At 35.6% G+C, this 22,344-nt stretch overlaps 1 protein-coding gene across 1 annotated transcript in view; it reads left to right on the forward strand.

The window, feature by feature from the left end:
• LOC149814806 (protein tesmin/TSO1-like CXC 5) overlaps window positions 1-22,344 on the forward strand; it is a 57,116-nt gene that overhangs the window by 29,000 nt on the left and 5,772 nt on the right. The window contains exons 2-3 of the mRNA XM_089989086.1: window positions 18,382-18,495; window positions 19,774-19,951. Coding sequence (XP_089845212.1) covers window positions 18,382-18,495; window positions 19,774-19,951 — 292 coding nt within the window. The remainder of the gene's footprint in view (window positions 1-18,381; window positions 18,496-19,773; window positions 19,952-22,344) is intronic.

The following is a 22,344-nucleotide window of genomic DNA, read 5'->3' on the forward strand; positions in this document are numbered from 1 at the left end:
AGAAGTTCTATCGGTGGTTGAAACATAAGAATCATTTGGGTTAGTATAACATTCAGATAGTGTAGACTCATTTGCAGTCACATGAAAAGAAGCAAATACCACGTTGGGGGCAATGCCACTTTGGCTCTAGAAGAGCCAATACCCCAAAGAAGAAAAAGCACATTATAATATTTCCTAATGCTCATCTCTCCTTGGGTCATACTTCTCACCTTATTTTGCACGTTGCATATGTGAGATATATCCTTGAGACTATACATATCTTTAAGATACTTCAATGTGTCACTAGCAAAATCAAAATTTCCTAAGCTAGCACATTTTTTGATTTGCCATTCAATTATCTTGGAATGATCCATCCTCCATTCTTTCTATTTTTTCTCATATTCGGTGACAACCTTAGACATCTCTTTTCTTTTCCATCTTCTATCTTGGTAAGTATAAGTTTAAGCTCTCTTTCGGTGCCATTAACCAAACCCCATAGACCTTTTTCCTATATTTTATATGGATGCTTACATCATATAGTTAGTATCATTGAGTCTCACTGGAACGGAGACAACCACTTCTCTTTCATCTTCCATTTATACAATAATGAGAGAGATGGAGAGATAGAAGAGAAGCAAAAAATAAGGTAGCACAAATTTTGTTGAAGAAAACTTTGATGGTGCGCTTCCCAATGCAACAATCTCATGAAGTGATGCTCCACCAATCTCACTATCTTTCTCTTGGCCTTTCCGAATGAAACACAACACAAGAGCACTAAAGCTCTTATACCATGTAACAAAACAAGAACAAAAGCAAATAAGAGCTTCTTATAGGCTTACAAGAACAAATAGAGGAACACAACCAACCCAATAGAACCACTTATGGATCAATCCACACCACCCACACAAGGTCCAAAAGAGTAAAAATAAATGCTTTGTATTACAAAGTGCTTGAGAAAGCCTTGAGAATATACAAGGGGAGAACCCCTATTTATAACAAGAGAAGGGGATTGGGGGCAGCCTAACTAGGGCTGCCCCCAACGGTCACATTTCCAATTGGGCTGCCCCAAGGGTCACATTTCCAACAACTAGTTTGAGCTGTCCCATCACCATTTAATGACAAAATACAAAGAATAAAATACAAAAACAATAAAAATAAAAAGAACAAAGTCAGCCCTAATGGGCTGACCACTAGTATAATATGAAATGACCGAAATACCCATCATGGGTATTTTGGTTCACACACACACACACACACACATATATATATATATACATGTACACAATCTTAACAGGCTCAAGTTGTGGTTAAGATTATTTGGATTTGATGGGTATTAAAGGAATTGAGAATTCCATGTAAAAAAAACTCAACTATATTGTGACAATATGAGTGCTATTCGTATTGCAAAGAATGCAGAGTTTTATGATCGTACTAAGCACATTGAAATAAACTGCCATTATACAAGAAGGGCTTATGAAGATGTGATTATAGCTTTAGAGCATGTTAGCTCAAAGAATCAAATTGCAGATGTGTTTATAAAAAGTCTTTCTCCTTTGCATTTCAGCTCTTTCTTTTACAAACTTGGAATGATTCCTTTGCATTCTTCCAAGTTTGATGGGAAGTATTGAAAGTCTGTATACTATAGTGTATCATAAAGTTATGTTAAGTAACTTATTAGGTTAATATGTACATACCCTATAAATAAAGGGTATACTAGTCTTTTTATCTATTTTCCTTTGTCTCAAGGTGATCAACCCTTGTATTGTATTAAAGAGCTCTCATTCATGATATGAAGAAATAGAACATTTGTTCTCTCCTTTGGTTTGTTGTACTTCCTCTAACCCTAGTTTCTATCCTTCTTTCTTAGTATATTCAACATGAGTTAGGAAAAATCAGCCACATGACTACGAAGCCTTACGGTAACCCAAAGACGTTTTGGGGTACAGAAAACGGAACCGAATCCTCCGGATTTGGGCTAGATCAACGTAAGGCAGACCTAACACTCCACACGATAAAAAAATCTGACATAATTGATCAAAATGTCTCCTAAATTAATTATGAGCGTCAAATTGTAACTGTACGAAAACTGTAATGGACGTGGGCCCTTGTTGCAACATCCAAAAAGTGGAGAGAAGACGTGGTTCTCAGATTGGGTGGGTTTATTAGAGAGTCTTGGGAGAAGTGGGGGACTCTCTCTCTGCACAATCCTAGCTGGGCGTGTCCAAGTCCTGTATGGGGTAGAAAAAGGTCCGTAACACTTATCACCTCTTGTGATAATCATGTTATCAACATAGAGAAGTAATATTATCATGCCTGCATTAGAAGACTTAACAAACAATTCAGTGTTAGTATAACATGATTTAAAGCTAAGTTGTATCATCACAATACTTAATCGATCGTACCAAGCCTTAGGAGCTTATTTTAGACCATATAAAGCCTTGCGTCACCGAAGGACTTTTCCATGTGCCAACCCTAATTCTGGTGGGGGTTCAATGTAAACTTCCTGATTAAGGTTTCCATTCAAAAAATCATTTTTAACGTCCATTTGAAAGATGGGCCATTTTTGAATCGAGGCTATGAAAACAAAAGTTCTAACAATGGTCGTTCGAGCAACTGGAGCAAATGTTTCATCATAGTCTATTCCATACTCTTGACTATATCCTTTGTGTTAAAAAGTAATATTTATAAGTTTGGCTAGTCATTCTTAATTATGTTAAATTATGTATGACTCTTTTTGTGAACCTTTCTTTGACTAATCCCTATTTAAAGGGATTAGGGATCAATGAAATAAACGATCTCTCTCTCTCCGTCCCTTTGGGTTTATCAATTGGATGCTGCTGGCCTCAAAACTGGGCGTTTTCTTCAAGACTTTGGTTACAAGTTTAGCTTTATATCTATTTAATGTCCCATTACTTTTGGTTTTAATTTTATAAACCCATCTACACCTTATGATTTTTTTTTCTTTGGGTAAAGTTTAAAATTTCCAAATTTGTTGCTATTTCTAAAGCTTCTAATTCATCATTCATGGCTCTAATCCATTCTTGGTGATTCTTAGCATCATTATAAGAGGTTGATTCTACATATGAGTGATGACTATCAGACGTGCTCTATACTTAGGTTCAAAAGAGTCGTATGACATAATGGATTTTCTAATATTAGATGAATCTATGCATTGATTTTAAGAATATCATTGTAGGGCGCATGAAGGGTGATCTTCGATACATCAAGTATAAGTTTGAATTTCATTATGTGATTGGTTTATGTCATCAAGACCTTTATTCCCATTCTCATGTGCATCATGAGTGTTCTCTTTGTCACTTTCATGCATATCATGAATGCCATTGATGTCGCTCATTAGCAAGATAAAAAATAAAAGAATAATCACAATGCTCTTTGGTTTTATCTTTATCAGACCCATTTTTGTTTTCAAATAACGTGACATTTCTTGAAACTTATAGCTTGTATTTTTCAATTTCATAACATCTATACCTTTTTTGGTTTTTGACATATCTCAAGAAAACACAAGGAATATCTTTAGCGAAAAGTTTGTCATTCTTGTTGTAAAAAACAAAGCATTTACAACAAAAAACTCTTAACATTTTATAATCAGGAGTTTTAAATAATTTTTCAACAGGAAAAAAATTTCTAATAGTAAGGCATTCTATTTATTGAATAAACCGCCTTAAGGGCGGCATCAACCCAAAATTTGTTAGGAACATTTCTTGATATAAGAAGTGGCCTATGAAATGAAATGGGGATCTTCGAAACACGAGCTTTGATTAACAAGAGCAAGTGTCAAGAATGACACTAAAGCATAACCCTTAAAAAGGGTATAACTGGAAACAAAATAAAAATAAAAATGTATTCTTTATTGATATGAAAAACCAATTGCTTAAGAAGCATTGGAGTAAAATACAAGAGGGGCTGCACCCCTTTATATACACAGCTGAAAGAGGACTCAATAGAGCTGTTGGGCACAGTCCAACAGCTCTATTTAGAGCTGTTGGAATGTGTCAGTCCAACAGCTCTATTGCTAGTCAAGTCTGGACAGGACTTGACTAGCAACAGTCATTCTAGTTCAAACTGAACTAGATGACATAAAGAAAAAAAATAAAAATAAAGGAAAAAAAATACAGAAAAGAAAGAAATTAAAAATTTATTTATATATATATAATAATATAATATTATTATATATACATATATATACAGTTTTACATTTTAACACTCCCCCTCAAACTTACGGTACAATGAGCGAAAGTTTGTCTAAGAGAAAGTGAAATCGGGGAGCAGCGAGAGGCTTTGTAAAGAAGTCTGCTAACTGATATTCTGAAGTGACATATGGCAGATCAATTATCCCGTGTAGATATTCTTCTCTGACGTAGTGACAATCCATTTCGATGTGTTTGGTGCGTTCGTGGAATGTTCTGTTACTGGCAATGTAGATCGCACTTTTGTTGTCACAACACATTTGTGAAGCCTTTGTTGCTTCAACTCCCATGTCAGCAAGCAGTCGTCGGAGCCAAACTACTTCCATGGTCGTGGTTGCCATGGCTCTGTATTCAGCTTCGGTGGATGAGAGAGATACCTTCTGCTGCTTTTTACACCTCCACGAGATTAATGATTCCCCTAAAAAGACACAAAAGCCAGTGGTTGAGTGTCTGTTATTGGGATCACCTCCCCAATCAGCATCAGTATATGCAATTAAATCAAGAGAAGAGGAGGAAGATAAGAAAAGTCCTCGTGAAAGAGAAGACTTGATGTATCTGATAATACGCATGACTGCTCCCATATGAACAGAAGTAGGAGCATGTTGAAATTGACTTGCTGTATGAACAGCATGTGCTATATCTGGTCTGGTAATGGATAGATAGGAAAGTGCCCCGACAAGCTGTCTGTAAGGAGTAGGGTCTGCAAGAAGTTCTCCATCATCAATCTTCATTTTAACATTAACAACTTCTGGAGTGTCAACTTTCTTATCATCAGTAATACCAGACCTGAAAACAATATCAAAAGCAAATTTTGTCTGAGATAATAAATATCCTCTAGGAGAATAAGCAACTTCAATGCCTAAAAAATATCTCAACAAGCCCAAATCAGTCATTTCAAAATGAGATTTAAGAAGTGTTTTGATTGTTTCAACTCCCTGTTTATCGCTTCCGGTGATGATCATATCATCCACATAGAGAAGAAGCACAATGATCCCTGCATCAGAATTCTTAATAAACAAAGCAGTGTCAGTTAAACCGAATTGAAAACCAATATCAATCATAACACGACTAAACCTATCATACCAAGCTTTTGGTGCTTGTTTAAGTCCATAAAGAGCTTTTTCTAAGCGAAGGACTTTACCCTTAGGAATACTTAGACCAGGAGGGGGTTCCATATATACTTCTTCAACTAGCTTTCCATTTAAAAAAGCATTTTTGACATCCATTTGAAAAATAGACCATTTTTTGATAGAAGCTAAGGCAATTAAGGTTCGGACAGTAGTCATACGAGCCACCGGAGCAAAGGTTTCTTCATAATCAATCCCATATTCTTGGGCATAACCTTTGACTACTAAACGGGCTTTATATCTTTCAAGAGTACCATCACTCTTGGTTTTAATTTTATAAACCCATCGACATCCTATAGTTTTCTTCCCTGGAGGAAGATCTTGAATATTCCATGTAGAAGCCTTTTCAAGTGCATCTAATTCAGCTTTCATGGCTTCTATCCATTTGATATCATTTTTTGCTTGAAAATATGTGGATGGTTCTTCATATGAGTGAATTAATGCAATAACTGCCCTATATGTGGGTGAGAAAGACTCGTATGATACAAACTTTTCTGGAGGCCTCGAGATTCGGGATGATTGTCTAGTTGGAATGTTAGAATATTTCTCAAGTGCACATGGAGTATTAGACTCTTGTCGCCTGGAATATTGAATACTAGTATCTCTATGAACTTCTTCATTTTCAACATTAAGATCAATAATTCTGTGATCATCATCAAAGTTACAATCAAGGTCATATTCATCAGATGTTGATGTTAGATCTAGCAAAAAGGAGTACTCAGTGACGTCTTTTAATTTTCTAAAATAAAAAAAGCTCTCCTTTTCAAGAAAGGAAACATTTCTAGACACATATAGTTTATTATTTTTGAAGTCAAAACATCTATAACCTTTCTGGTTTTCAGCATATCCTAAAAAGGCACAGGGAATCGCACGAGGGGAAAGTTTATCATTTTTGTCAGTAAATATGAAACATTTGCACCCAAATATTCTTAATCTAGAGTAGTCTGGAGAAATGTTCATAAGTTTTTCAATGGGAGTGATATTTTGTAACGAAGAAGATGGCATCCTATTAATGAGATAGGTGGCAGTTAAGGCAGCTTCTGCCCAAAAGTCTTTAGGGACTTGATTTGCTATTAATAAAGTTCTAGTGGTTTCTATAATATGGCGATGTTTTCGTTCTGCCAGTCCATTTTGTTGAGGTGTATAAGGACAAGATCTTTGATGTGTGATGCCATGCAATTTAAGATAATTTTGAAAATCTGTGGATAAAAACTCTCCCCCTGAATCTGTGCGAAAAATAGTAATATCATTTTGAAACTTGTTTTTAACCATATTATGAAAAGTTTGAAAGTATGAAAATACTTCAGACTTATGTTTGAGAAAGTACATCCACGTATGTCGGGAGAAATCATCGACAAAAATAACATAGTAAACAAATCCTCCTTTAGAAATTACTGGTGCAGGACCTCAAACATCCGAGTGTATTAATTCAAGTGGTCTTGAAGAGAAAAAGGTTCTGTTCTGAAATGGTAATCTTTTCATTTTGCCGAGAATACAATCTTTACAATCAAATGATTCAGAGTTACAAAATTTCCCTAGATTTGGAAAATGTTGGATTTTGGCTATATGTGGGTGACCAAGTCTCTTATGCCACAGTTCCAACTCTATTTTTTGAATATTATAACAAAAAGCTTTCTTCGGCATTTCCAAAAAATCCATGTAATAGAGTCCTCCTTCTCTATGGCCTTCCCCAATCAGCTTGCCTGACTGGCGATCCTGTACCCAACAACCATGAGAAGAAAAAGAAATATTACACCCATAATCAGAAATTTGAGATACAAATAAAAGATTTAAATTTAATTTGGGAACATGTCTAATTTCTGGAATAAAAAAAAATTTTGTTTTATAAATTTTTTCAAAATTTCCTATTCCTTCTATTTCAAGAGAAGTCCCATCAGCAGTAAAGACCTTTGACACACTTGTTTTATTTTTAACACATTTGGATAGACTTTGATTATTTGGGGTCATATGAAAAGATGCACCAGAGTCAAGAAGCCAAGAAATTTTACCTAAATCAGAAAAAGATGAGGCTGCTGCGCCGGTTGAAGCTTCAGATGAGGAAGAGGCACCTTTGATGAGAGGCTGAAGGATCTCCATTAGTTGGGCCAGGGAAACTGGTGCATCCTGATCTTTAGGCTCCGATCCAGCAATTGCAGCTCTTTTTTCTCTCAGCTCCTTAAGTTTGGGACATTGTGGCCTGTAGTGTCCCGGTTCATGATAGTGATGACAAATAACTTTCTTCTTATCATAGTCACCATTTTGTCGGTTAAAGTGAGGAGGCCTATATGATCGAACATGATTCCCTGGTCTAGACACGGCTAAAACAGAATCATCTTCAATTTTTAAAGAACCTTTCCGGAGACGATTTTCTTCCATTGTTAACTCTTCAATAGTTTCAACAATAGAAGGAATTTTTCCCCGGTGAAGTAGGGCCGATTTAGTGGTTTCAAATTCCGGCCTTAATCCAGTGATAAACTGGTAAAAATGTTCAGCATCGAGTTGTTTCTGACGAAGCTCGATGTCTTCTGCACAATGCCACTTTGGTTCTAAAAGGGAAAGTTCTTCCCAAAGTTCGGACAACCCATTGTAATATTCACGAATAGTTTTGTCTCCTCGTGTCATCATTCGAACTTTTTCTTGGAGGTTGCACACGTGTGCAATATCTTTAAGGGAATACATATTCTTAAGGTATTCCCATGCCTTATCGGCATGATCAAATTTGGCAAGACTTGAGCATTTTTTAATGTCAACGCTATTGATAAGCCATGACATTATCTTCGCATGAGATATTCTCCATTCTTTCCATTTCTTCTCGTATGAGGCAATAGCCTTGATTTTCTCTTCTTCCGATAGAGGGACCTCTTTATCTCCCTCCTTTTTAGTAAGAGATAGCTTAGGGTCCGAATCGGAACCATCCACAATCCCCCATAAGCCTTTTCCCCATATATGGTGCTTCATGATTGAAGCCCATGTTACATAGTTCGTATCGCTTAGTTTCATAGGCATGGTGGTGACTTTATCATTGTCATCCATCGATTACAAGGAGAGAAAGAATAGGGATAGAAGAGAAAGAAGAAGGAAAATGAGAAAGAAAGAAAAAAAAACAATACAACAAGATGTGAAATCTTCTCCAATGAAGTGATAAAACACTTCTCTTCAAGTGGCGAACACTTTTGCAAACGGGCACGAAAACCGAGACAGCTTTTCCTCAAGATTTAGTACTTCCGCGGCTCTGATACCATGAAATGAAATGGGGATCTTCGAAACACGAGCTTTGATTAACAAGAGCAAGTGTCAAGAATGACACTAAAGCATAACCCTTAAAAAGGGTATAATTGGAAACAAAATAAAAATAAAAATGTATTCTTTATTGATATGAAAAACCAATTGCTTAAGAAGCATTGGAGTAAAATACAAGAGGGGCTGCACCCCTTTATATACACAGCTGAAAGAGGACTCAATAGAGCTGTTGGGCACAGTCCAACAGCTCTATTAAGAGCTGTTGGACTGTGTCAGTCCAACAGCTCTATTGCTAGTCAAGTCTGGACAGGACTTGACTAGCAACAATCATTCTAGTTCAAACTGAACTAGATGACATAAAGACAAAAAATAAAAATAAAGGAAAAAAAATACAGAAAAGAAAGAAATTAAAAATGTATTTATATATATATAATAATATAATATTATTATATATACATATATGTACAATTTTACATTTTAACAGCCTAGTTATCTCAACAATTTGTCTGTTTTATTTCAGCTAGTCTATTTTGTTAAGGAGTATAAGGACAAGATTTTTGATGAATAATCTTATGTAAGTTAAAGTAAATTTTGAAGTTATTTGATAAAAAATATTCTTTGGAATCAGATTTAAAATTTTTAATGTTAGCTTTGAATTGAGTTTTCGTATAATAATGATTTGTTTTAAAACAATCAAATACTTCAGATTTGTGCTTAATAAAATATATCCAAGTATGTCTACTATAATCATCCAAAAAAATAACATAGTATGATACTCCTCATTTGTACATAACCAAAGCCTGTCCCGATATATCCGAATGCACTAACTCAAATGGTTTTTTTAGATATAAAATGATTAGGTCCAAATGACAAGGATTTCATTTTACCAAGAATACAATCTTCATAAACTAAATTCTTTTCTTTATAATTTGCAAGAAATGAAAACAAATGTAATTTTGACATACTAAGATGTCCTAGTCTTTTTGTGCCGATTTTCTATATCTTTGTTTTCCACAAAATTGTAAAAAATCTGTTTTGATAATTCAAGGTTGTCCATTACATAGAGATCTCCCCTTCTATGTCCTTGCCCAATCGGCTTCCTGGATTGAAAATCCTGTATCAAACAACCGTTAGATAAGAATTTTTTTTTGTATTCATGATCTGGAATTTGGGAAACAAATATGAGATTATTCTATTTTGGCACTACTCTAACATTTGGTACATGAAAAGTTTGATGTTTTTCAAAGTTTTAAAACATTTGATTTTTAAATAAGTTCCATTGTCAGTTGAAACATAAGAATCATTTGGGTTAGTATGGTCAGTGCTGTAAGTATCGTACCGTATTGTACGATACAATACGATACTTTTAGGTTTTGCAATATGGTATCGCGATATGAGTGTGTATCGTACAATACACTCCTATATTGTGCCGTATTATACGATACAGGGTGTATCATACAATACACCTTCAACGCACTTTAAAAAGGTCAAAAGTTATTTTGTTTTATTTTGGGTTTTAAATACCTTTTAAGGGCCGACTTCTCCATTTGTCTCTAGGCCATTAGAAGTGTATTTCCACCAAATTTTCACCCAAAGAAGTGGTTTAAGGTAAAAAAAAATGCATTTTCACCATTTTCATTCAAAAAAATGGGCTAAGGTAAAAAATCTTTATTATAAGTAAAATTATAAAGCTATTCCAAAAGAATTTCACCTCAGGGGGCGCTGCCCCCTACACCCCCCTGCCAACTTATCCGTGAAAACTAAACATTTATATCAAGGTAGAAATTAGGCTCCTTATTCCTCCAACAACGATGACATCAGATGATCCAGAATGGCAATGAAGCACTCAAGTAATGAGTGAGAATCGATTGAAAATTGAGTGCAACTATTGCCATAATATATTTTTATGTAGTATTAAAGTATGAGTCTTGTGGCATGTGTTTAATTGCAAGATATTTAATATTTTGCATTGTTCCTGTGAGATATGCATGCAATATTATCTATGATTCTATATTAGTTGATGTTTGATGTTGTCTTATGCGGCTCATAGAGACATAAATGCTTCATATGTGATTTTATGCAATTCATCATTGTTTTGTGTGATGATTTTTTTAGATTTTTTGTTATTTTATTTATTTATTTTTTGGGATTTTTAGAAATTTTTTATTAAAAATTTATGATACGATATTATACGGTGTTACTTTAAGACCGACTGATACGGGTAACGATACGATACTTACAACCTTGAGTATGACATTTGGATAGTATGGACCATGGTTGCCAGTTGAGGAAGCGGGAGCGGGAAGCGATACGGGAAGCGGGAGCGGGAAGCGAGGCACTTTCAAAATTTTAGGAAGCGGGGAAGCGTGGGACCACTTAGGAGTGATTCGGGAAGTGTCTCGGAAGCGACCTAGGAAGCGTCTCGGAAGCGAGGGGGAAGCGAAAAAAATAAAAATAAAAAAAATACAAAAAAAAAAACAGGGGAAACGAGAGGGAAGCGAGGGGAAGCGTGATGGGAAGCGCGCTTCCCATTAAAGGGAAGTGCGTCCCCCATTAAAGGGAAACGCGTCCCCCATTAAAGGGAAGCGCGCTTCCCAAAAAAGGGGGACGCTTCCCCCCACGCTTCGGAAGCGCGACGTTTCGCGCTTCCGAAGCGTGCTTCGGGGAAGCGCGCTTCCCCTTTTAGCTAGGCGCTTCCGGTAACTCTGGTATGGACTCATTTGGAGTAATATGAAAAGAAATTCAGAATCAAGAATCCAAGTCTTATTAGGATCAATACGTGTGGATACTGACGCACCAGAGAGGGAATATGCTTGACTTTTGAACATTGGTTGTAGTGCCTCCATGAGTTGCGCTAGAAACATTGAGCTAATGCTTTTGGAGTTTTCATTTACACCATTCCTTTCAAAAGATGGTCCTATGGAAGCCACCTTCTTTTCATTTCTTCGATCTTCTCTTCTCCTTTCAGGGCAGAAGGGCTTGATGTGAACTGGCTCATTGCAAAAGTGGAATATTAATTTGCCACTCTTCTTGTATTCATAGTCATTTCTTCCATGATAATTGGAGCTTCTCCCAAAGTGAGGGGCTTGTAAGCTCTTGTGTGGTTTTTGGGCCTTATCATAGCAAGCACCGATTCTTCATCTTCAGTAGAGGAATGTTTCTTTAATCTATTTTCCTCCATTGTTAATTCTTCCGTTTTAACTATAATAGGTCCAACTCCTCTATGAAGAAATGTCAATTTGGTTTCTTCAAATTCGGGTATAATCCCAATTACAAATTGGTAGAAATGCTCCGTTTTAATTTAATTTTTACGGAGTTTTATGTCTTGAAGGCAATGCCACTTAGGCTTTAAGAGATCTAATTCATCCCAAAGAAGAGAAAGATCATTATAATATTTCATGCTCATTTCTCCATAGGTCATAGTTCTCACTTTATTTTGCACGTTACATATATGAGCTATGTAACAATACATATCTTTGAGATACTTTCATGCATCACTAGCAAAATCAAAATTTGCCGAACTTGAATATTATCGATGAGCCATCCGATGATCTTGGAATGACCCATCCTCCATTCTTTTCATTTTTTTCTCGTATTTGACAACAACTTTAGACATCTCTTATCCTTGGAGTACTATTCTTTTGCCATTTTTGAGCTTGGTAAGCATGAGCTTTGGTTCTCTTTCGGTGCCTTCAACCAAACCCTATAGACTCTTTTCCTATGTTTTGTGCTTTACTATGGATGCCCACATCGCATAGTTTGTATCATTGAGTTTCATGAGAATGAAGATGACAACTTATCTATCATCCTCCATTTTTACAATTAAAGAATAGAGAGGGAGGAAAAAAAATATAAAGAGAGGAGAAAATAAAAGTGAAGTACTCTTTGGACACCACGAGCTCACAATCACATGTTCCACGCTCTCACGTCCACACGAACAAGTTCCTTAACCGATGACTTTGATACCATGTAATGAAATGAGAAATAGAATACAAAAGAATGCTTATGGGCTTACAAGAACACAATATCAAATAGCACTAAGACCACTTATGGGTCAACACAAAAAGCACATGAGGGGGAATACACATAGGCCACATAAGGGCCAAGAGCACACTTAAAATATAGAATTTTGTATAAAAAAATGCTTGAGAAAGCATTAGCATTACATGAGGGGGAATGCCCCTATTTATACACAAATAAGGCCCTTGAGAGCCATTGGGACACTCCCCAACGGTTAGAAATAGAGCCATTAGGGAGGTCTCAACGACTCTATAGGCTGATTACAAATATGCCCTCAACATTAAATTAAATACCTAGTCTATAAAAATAAAAATAAGAAGATTGTTGTGCCCCTAATGGGCACAACCTATTACAAGGCTGTGAAAAGATGAAAATACCCCTATTGGGTATTTGCCTGTTAGCTGGCTTGAGGGTCACTCAAACTTTTTTGAATATATCACAATACCTCTAGTATTTTCTAATTATGCGACTAGATTTTCGCATATTTCTCTTACAATGATATTTGTAATCATGGTATATCACATTATGATGACAATCTTATGTAATATATTTAAAAAAAAATCAATTATTTTAAGTTCCTTGAAATGTTCCTAATTTGGTTATGTTTAATATTTTCCTAAGAAAAACATTCATTCTAAATTCTTAAAAAAAACCTTTCAACATGCATGTATGTGTATGTAAACTGACAACTGATATTGGTATGAGTAACAATACTCAGAGATTAAAAAGTTTGTCAACTTTATTAGAAAATCTTAGTTATTACAAAAGGGTATATGTTATGAAAATTATTAAATTAGGAAAAGTTAGGTCTACAAATGATTTTTCACAACAATATTAAAAGTCAAAGTTAATAACTAAGGTCGATCAGGTAGGTGTAGTATTAGGTCACACTATCATGCCAAGGGGCCTCATGTTCAAATGCCACAAGGGTTATCTAATGAAATGATAACAAAAGCAAACAAGTGTCTCTTATGGACTTACAAGAATACAACCAACCATGAAGAACACTAATTGATCAATCCACACCAACCATGCAAGGGTAAAAATAAATGCTTTTGTATTACACAAATGCTTAAAAAGTATTAGAGTTTAAAGGGCTTGATGCCCTATTTATAACAAGCATGCCAAATAGGGAGCAGCTCCAACAGCTAGTTGGAGCTGTCCCAATCAATTGTACCAAAAGCAAAAATACAAAAAACAAAAAAATAACAATTTATACAGTCAGCCCCTGATGGGCGAACTTTTGTTATAAGGTAAAATGACTGAAATACCCCTGATGGGTATTTCGATTTACATACATATAGACATATATATATTTATATATATATTTACATACAAATATATATATTAGAAGCTTATCTTAACAAACAATGTTGTGTTAGTATAGATTTAAAGTGAAGTTGTGTCATCACACTACTGAATCAATCATACTAAGCTTTGGGGGCTTGCTTTAGACCATAAAATATTTTTTATAACCGATTTTTTTTCATGTGCTAAACTTAAACCTGATGGGGGATTCATGTAAACTTTCTCATTGAGATTATCATTAAAAAAATATTTTTTACATTCATTTGAAATATTGATAATTTTTTAATTGATGCTATAGAAATAAGGGTTCTAACAGTGGTCATTCGAGCGATTGGAGCAAATGTCTTGTCATAGTCTATTTCGTATTCTTGACTATATTCTTTGACTACTAACCTAGCTTTATATCTTTCTAATGTCCCATCACTTTTAGTTTTTATCTTATAGACCCATCTACATCCTATAATTTTCTTTCATTTAGGTGATGTTTGAATTTTCTAGTTTTTGCCTTTTCTAAAGCTTCTAATTCATCATCCATTTTCTTAATCCATTCTTGATGGTTTTTAGCATCATGGTAAGATGATGGTTCTACGTATGAGTGTATAGCCATTAAACAAACTCTATATTTAGGCTCAAAAGAATCATATCTTACAAATCTACTAGGAGCCTTTGAAATTCTCATGGATTTTCTAACAATAGAGGAATCTATATCTTGATTTTTAGAATATCTTTCTAAAGCACACAGTGGATGGTTGAATTTCATTATGAGATTGGTCTATATTATCAAGACCCTCATTCAAATTCTCATGTGTATCATGAGTGTCCTCATTGTCACTCTCATGCGTATCATGAATGTTATCACATCTTTCATGCTCATTGACCAAGTCAAAAAGAAATTAATAGTCACAATGCTTTTAGATTTTCTCTTTATCAAATCCATTTTCGTTTTCAAGAAAAGTAACATTTCTTGAAATATATAATTTGTTCATTTCAATTTCATAACATCTATACCCCTTTTGATTTTTGGTATAGCTTAGAAAAACACAAGGAATAGCTTTTAGGCAAAGTTTGTCGTTTTTGTTGGTAAGGACAAAGCATTTACAACCAAAGATTTTCAACCTTTTATAATCGGGAGATGTTTTAAATAATTTTTCAATAAGAGAAATATTTTCAATGGTTTTTGAAGGCATTCTATTTATCAAATAAACTGCCGTAAGAGCGGCTTTGGTATAAAACATTTTTGGAACATTTTTTGATATAAGAAGTGTTGTAGTAGTCTCAACAATATGTCTATGCTTCCTTTCGGCTAGTTCATTTTGTTGAGTATAAAGACATAATTTTTTTATGAATAATACCATGTAAGTCAAGATAATTTTTGAACTCCTTTGACATAACTTCTCCTTCAGAATCGGTTTTAAAGATTTCAATATTGGTTTTAAATTGAGTCTTTGTATAACAATAATGTTTTTTGAAACAATCAAATACTTCGCATTTGTGTTTAAGAAAATATATCCAAGTGTATCTATTATAATCATCCACAAACACAACATAATAAGATACTCTTTCTTTGGATATAACCGAAGCCGATCTCCATATATCCTAATGTACGAACTCAAATGAATTTTTAGATATAAAATGACTAGGCTCAAAGGGTAAAGATTTTATTTTACCAAGGATGTAATCTTCACAAACAAAATCCCTTTCTTTATAACTTGTAAGAAATGTAAACAAATGTAATTTGGATACAATAGGATGTCCTAGTCTTTTGTGCCAATTTTTTATATCTTTTTTTTTCACAAAATTACAAAAAACTATGTTTTGATAATTCAAGATTGTCCATAACATAGAGATCTCCTTTTCTATGCCCTCGCCCAATCAGCTTTTCGGACTGGCGATCCTTTATCAAACAATCGTTAGATGAAAACAAAATTTTATATCTATGATCCGCAATTTGGGAAACAAATAAGAGGTTTAAATTCAATTTTGGTACTACTATAATATATGGTATAAAGAAAGTTTGTTGTTTTTTAAAAACCCCAAAACTTTTAGTCTTTAAAGAAGTTCCATTGGTGGTTGAAACATAAGAATCATTTGGGTTAGTATAACATTTGGATAATATTGACTCATTTGAGGTCATATGGAAAGAAGCACCGAAATCAAGAATCCAAGAAGTCTTACTGGGGTCAATGCTTGTGGATATGGCTGCACCCGAGAAGGAAGAAATTTGATTTTTGAACATTGGTTATAGTGCCTCCATGAGTTGTGTTAAGGATAATGAGCCGATGCATTTGGAGTCGTATACACCATTTCTTTCAAAAGATGGTCCCACCGAAGCCACCTTCTTATCATTTCTTTGATTTTCTTTTCTTCTTTTGGGGCAAAAAAGGCTTGATGTGACCTAGCTCATAGCAATGGTAACATATTATATTGCCATTCTTCTTGTATTCATGATCACCTCTTTTATTATTTTGACTTATTCCATAGTCTTTGGAATTTCTTCCAAAGTGAGGAGGTTTATAACTCCTTGTGTGATTTTCGGGCTTTGACATAGTAAGGACAGATTCTTCATCTTTTGAAGATGATGTTTTTTCAACCTATTTTCCTCCATAGTTAACTCTTCAAGAGTTTCAACTATGGTAGGTACACCTCTTCTATGAAGAAGGGCCAATTTGGTCTCTTCAAATTTGGATTTAAACCCATTAACAAATTGATAGAAATGCTCAGTTTTAATTTGTTTTTCAGGAGTTCTGCATCTTGGAGGTAATGCCATTTTGGCTCTAGAAAAGCTAATTCATCCCAAAGAAGAAATATGACATTGTTGTAATATTCCCTAATGCTCATCTTTCTTTGGGGCATAGTTCTCACTTTATTTTGCATATTCATGCATCACTAACAAAGATAAATTTCACTAAGCTAGAGCATTTTTTGATGTCAATACTATTGATAAGCCATCCAATTATCTTGAAATGACCCATCCTCCACTCTTTCCATTTTTTTTCATATTCGGTGACGACCTTAGACATCTCTTCTCCTTGAAGAGCCACTTCTTTTTCATTTTCAATCTTGTTAAGTATAAGTTTAAGCTCTCTTTCGGTGCTATCAACCAAACTCCATAGACCCTTTTCCCATATTATAGACCCTTTTCCCATATTTTATGTTTCAATATAGATTCCCACATCACATAGTTAGTATCATTGAGTCTTATGGGAATGAAGACAATCACATCTCTTTCATCCTTCATTTTTACAATAATGAGAGAGTGTGATCCTTCATTTTTACAATAATGAGAGAGAGTGAGAGAGGAAGGTAGCAAGAATTTTGTCGAGATATTTTGATGGTGTGATTCCTGATGCACAAATCGATGCTCCACCAATTCTGATGATCCTTCTCTTGGCCTTTCCGAATGAATAACAACCCAAGAGCACAAAAGCTCTGATGCCATGTAATGAACTGAGAACAAAAGCAAACAAGTGTCTCTTATGGACTTACAAGAACACAACCAACCAAGAATAACACTAATTGATCAATTCACACCACCCATAAAGGGTAAAAAATAAATGTTTTTGTATTACACAAACCCTTAAAAAGTGTTAGAGTTTACAAGGGCTTGATGCCCTATTTATAACAAGCAAGAGGAACAGGGAACAGCTCCAACTAGTCCCAATCAATTGTACCAAAAGCAAAAATACAAAAAACAAAAAACAAAAAAATAACAATTTATACAGTCAACCCCTAATGGGCTGACTTCTATTACAAGGTAAAATAACCGAAATACCCCTGATGGGTATTCTGGTTTATATATATATATATATATATATATATATATATATATATATATATATATATATAAAGCTTATCTTAACAGGTTATCCCCCAGCTTGCCTATCAAAAAAGAAAAACTGTAAATACCATTGAGAAAAGAAGGAACCAATCAAAATCTTTTGCATATTCAGTTTTTGTGTTGTGTGTGTGTCGACTTAGTACAGTGAAAATCAAGCAGTAGATACATAAACATGAATTTGTCCTCATGTCATCTATTTCCACTTGTACTTGGAAATCGCATTCATACTATCCCCATTAAATGATATAAAACTCTGGGCAGGTAGGAGCTAGCAACATCTGTGATGCAAGATTTTGATGGAATGTGTAATAAAAATACAAAAGAAAGTAATAATCTTTATGTTGTCTCAAGAATTTTTTTTGATGAAAGGGCATAATAAATAGTGTTGATGACTCTTTCCACATGGATATGTCGGGTTTTTTTCTGTTATGCAATTAAAGTATGTTTTTTGCCTAAATAAATAAAGATTGGTTGTACACTCCATGATGACATGTGAGAGGATGGTGGCAGATTTAGTTTTTTGTTTGAAAGAAGGAAAAAAGAAAGTTTTCATGGATCTTTCTTGTTTTCATTGGGTGCTTGTGATATGCCATATTTTGGTTTAACATAAAACTTATTACTATTGATGTCTAATTGTTGACATTCTGATGTTTTTATCCAGAAAACCTGAATCACCAAGACCTTCAAGACCTCCCCGCCCTACTTTTGATTCAAAAGATGGTACTCCAAAGAAAACAAGGCAGTGCAACTGCAAACATTCAAAATGCTTGAAACTGTAAGTGTCTCACATTTTTATGTGTTTCTGTGCAAGTGTCTGCTTTTACCATATTGGTGGAAATCAAGGCAGGAGTTGCCCTTGTGAAAACTGTAAGGGAGAAGTAATTATGGATGCAGTGTGTGTATGCGAAACTGTGAGGAGGTAGAGATTGGGAACTGCTGTGGAAGTGGCCTCTAGAGCACTTGGAAGAGAAAGGAAATGACCTGGAAGTTTCTCTTGTAGTGTATTTGGTTATGTTGTATCTTAGATCTCACCAAGGATTCTATAAGCTGCATGAAATCCAAGATAAAGCACACGACATCTCAAAATTTGCCAAACTAGGTACTTAAGATCTTAAAAAGGCCTCAAAATCCTTTTTTCTTTTTGGTTGGAACATCCTCCGGATTCAAAGGCCTGGGGTCTGAGATCATGGATATCAAATCAGTCTGCATTTTGAGATCTGATATAAACAAATGCAACATTAGGAAACCGACTTCAAAGGGAAGTGTAGTTTCCATTTCAAGAAGGATGATCTCTATGAGGACGGAATGATGTGATGGTTAAATTTCCCTCCCCCTCTGTCCGTACAAAATTTCCTGTGGTTTGGTAGTTGTTATCTCATGTTTTTTTAAAAAGGAAGCATGTTTGTTGTTCTTGGTTTTCATGCTTCCTGTTAAATTGAAATTCAACAGCCTATAATAGCAGTGCAGTTGGGAGTCATGCTGTCTGCATTAGAAAACCAGGAGCTCTTTCATGATTCTTCTAGTTCACTTATGTTTTCAAGAAGCATGCCCAGTTCAAACCCTGACTGCATGCATCAGCATGTGCACTTCCATGCATCTCCTGTACTCATCTGCATTTGCACTTCTATGCTTGCTGCAATGCTCTTGTTGCAACTTTAGAGTAGGGTATTTATTCATATCTTTGATTAGGCATTTGATTGAATGCCAATGAATTAAATATGGATACTTGCCACTAGAAGTCTTCTTTTTTTCCCTATAAAAAAATCTAGCTGCGATCAGAATTCTGCACTGAATTTGCAGTAAATGTCTGTAGCTTGCAAGGTTATCGCTGAATTATAAACTGTGTTCTCTTTTTTCTGTCTGTAAAAATCAGATCAAAATTTCTGACTGCTATAAATATTTAATGATGTCATTTTTCATTTGCTCTGATCATTTTATTTGCTATTCTGGAATATGATTTGGTGGCTTTGCAGCGGTCATAAACTTTTTTTATGAATTTAATAGTTCAGTGTATTGGAATGAAGCTAACCTTGTTTTCTGTATGTGTGGCCAGGTATTGTGAATGTTTTGCTGCAGGGATATATTGTGATGGTTGCAACTGTGTTAACTGCTGCAACAATGTCGAAAACGAAGCTGTTAGGCATGAGGCTGTTGAAGCGACTCTAGAGCGTAACCCAAATGCTTTTCGGCCAAAGATTGCTAGCAGTCCTATTGCATCTAGGGACAGTCGGGTAAATCCCTCACATTAATAATATTGACAAGAATAACCACTCAAATATCCCTTTTGAAATAAGAAGTACATCATCTTGTTGTCTGTCTTCTTAGTACCTGTCCTTTTATGTGTTTGTGTGTGTGTGTTTATTGAGGCAATGCTTCTTGCATGTCCTATGAGAGATTGACTTTTACTATGTTGATTGTTGCTTTCTTTAGTACTCTTCATGTCCTACTAGTTTTGTTTGGTTGTCCATCACTTCAGGTGATCTTATCCTTGTCATTTTGTTTAATGGAGGAACCCCTCATCAAACTTTCCTTTGTGTAGAGTTTTTTGAGAATTCTCCATGCAATAAGCCTTCAATATATGGAAATATAGATTTTGACTGTGTTGAGGTTATAGCTGTGCCTTTTCAATTTTGTATATATAGTTATAAATGTGCTAGCTAGGGGTAGTTTAGTCATTATTTGTTCTTTTGTTGTAGTCTAATAAAGAGGGTTGGCCTATGTACCTTTCTCTTATTCTCTATAAGACACGGAGGTTGGCTATCAATTCTCTCTCTCTCTACTGTAGATCTTAATATGGTATCAGAGCTAATAGAGAGAATTTTTGCTGCAGATTTGGGGGGTGTTTTAGCATCTTCAAGTTGGTTTTCAGCCAAAACACAGAGGACACTGCTAACTTCATTCTTGAGTAGGATGACTGGCATGCTTTGAGTAGCTTTCAATTCAAATGTGCTTTGGGTTGAAAGGATACTAGAAAAAAAAAATTTGGAAGCATTTTTCAGGTCATTTGGACTTCTAGGGAGGGAGTTTTGAAGTTTAAGTTATTTTCTGAAAATTTCCTAAAAGCTTGAAATCTGAAGCTTTGTTAGTGGGTCTGAACCTATGTCACAGGGACTCGGCCAACTGGGTGTCGCACCCGCGTCGCGTCATGCGACGCGACGCTTGTGCGCGTGCGGCACCTAGTGTGGTCAGAGTTACCAGTCGAGGAAGCGGGAGCGGGAAGCGATACGGGAAGCGGGAGCGGGAAGCGAGGCACTTTCAAAAATTTAGGAAGCGGGGAAGCGTGGGACCACTTAGAAGAAAATTCCGAACCGTCTCGGAAGCGTCCTAGGAAGCGAACCGGAAGCGACCTAGGAAGCGAACCGGAAGCGAGGGGGAAGCGAAAAAAATGAAAAAATGGGGGAAGCGTGGGGGAAGCGAGGGGGAAGCGTGGGGGAAGCGTGGGGGAAGCGTGGGGGAAACGTGGGGGAAGCGTGGGGGAAGCGCGCTTCCCATTTATGGGAAGCGCGTTTCCCATAAAAGGGGGACGCGCTTCCCATAAAAGGGAAGCGCGCTTCCCATAAAAGGGAAGCGCGCTTCCCATAAAAGGGGGACGCTTCCCCTCACGCTTCGGAAGCGCGACGTTTCGCGCTTCCGAAGCGCGCTTCGGGGAAGCACGCTTCCCCTTTTGCCTAGGTGCTTCCGGTAACTCTGGGTCAACCTGACCATGGGTGCGTTGACCGCACTCAGGATCATTTATGTACAACATATATCTATATCTATATATATATATATATATATATATATATATATATATATATATATATATATATATATATATATATATATATATATATATATATATATATATATATATATATATATATATATATATATATATTTTGCCGCACCGCCACACCCAAGTTTTTTGAAAGTGCTGCACCCCCGCACCTGCACCCATGTGACATAGGTCTTACCCAATTGTTTGGGTTTTTGAGACCTCAAATCGCTTCAGTCAAAGTCTTCTTTTGATATAAAGGAGCAACAGAAGTGTTGGTTTGGCCAAATTTGCTTGGTTTTGGAGTATTGAGGTCTTGTTGACGAACATAGGGGTAGCAGCTAGTTTTTGACTCATTGCTTCATTAAAAACTGTTATTGTTTGTATTCTGTTGGTTCATGCGCATTTGAGTGCTTGCTTTATGTTGTCCTGGGGTAATCTTGATTAGAGGATTGACAAAAACAATCTAATTCGAGTGGTTCATGTAAAGCTTGATGGAATCAACTACACTTTTTGGGTTCATTTTGTGAGGACCTTGATAAAAGACAAGGGTCTTGGGGGCTATCTTGATGGAACTAAAGTGCTACTCAAGATTTGTGACACCAATTATGAAGAGAAGCTTTGAGAGTGACATATCAATAATGCTAGGGTTAACTTGTAGCTATTGGGGTCCGTGGAACAGAGTATGTTATACTAAGTATGACAATGCTAAAAATGCTGGGAACTTCTTGGCTTAAGTATACCATCAAGCCAACTGGGCTGGAGAATATCAATCAATGAAAGAACTAACAGGAATGAGGCAGGAAAACAGGTCAGATCTAAGCATTCAAAGTAGAAATGCAGTATATTTGGAATGCTATTGGTGTTATG

Source organism: Nuphar pumila, chromosome 15 (assembly GCF_984573655.1).
Source record: "Nuphar pumila chromosome 15, dmNupPumi1.hap1.1, whole genome shotgun sequence".
NCBI classification, from domain to species: Eukaryota; Viridiplantae; Streptophyta; class Magnoliopsida; order Nymphaeales; family Nymphaeaceae; genus Nuphar; species Nuphar pumila.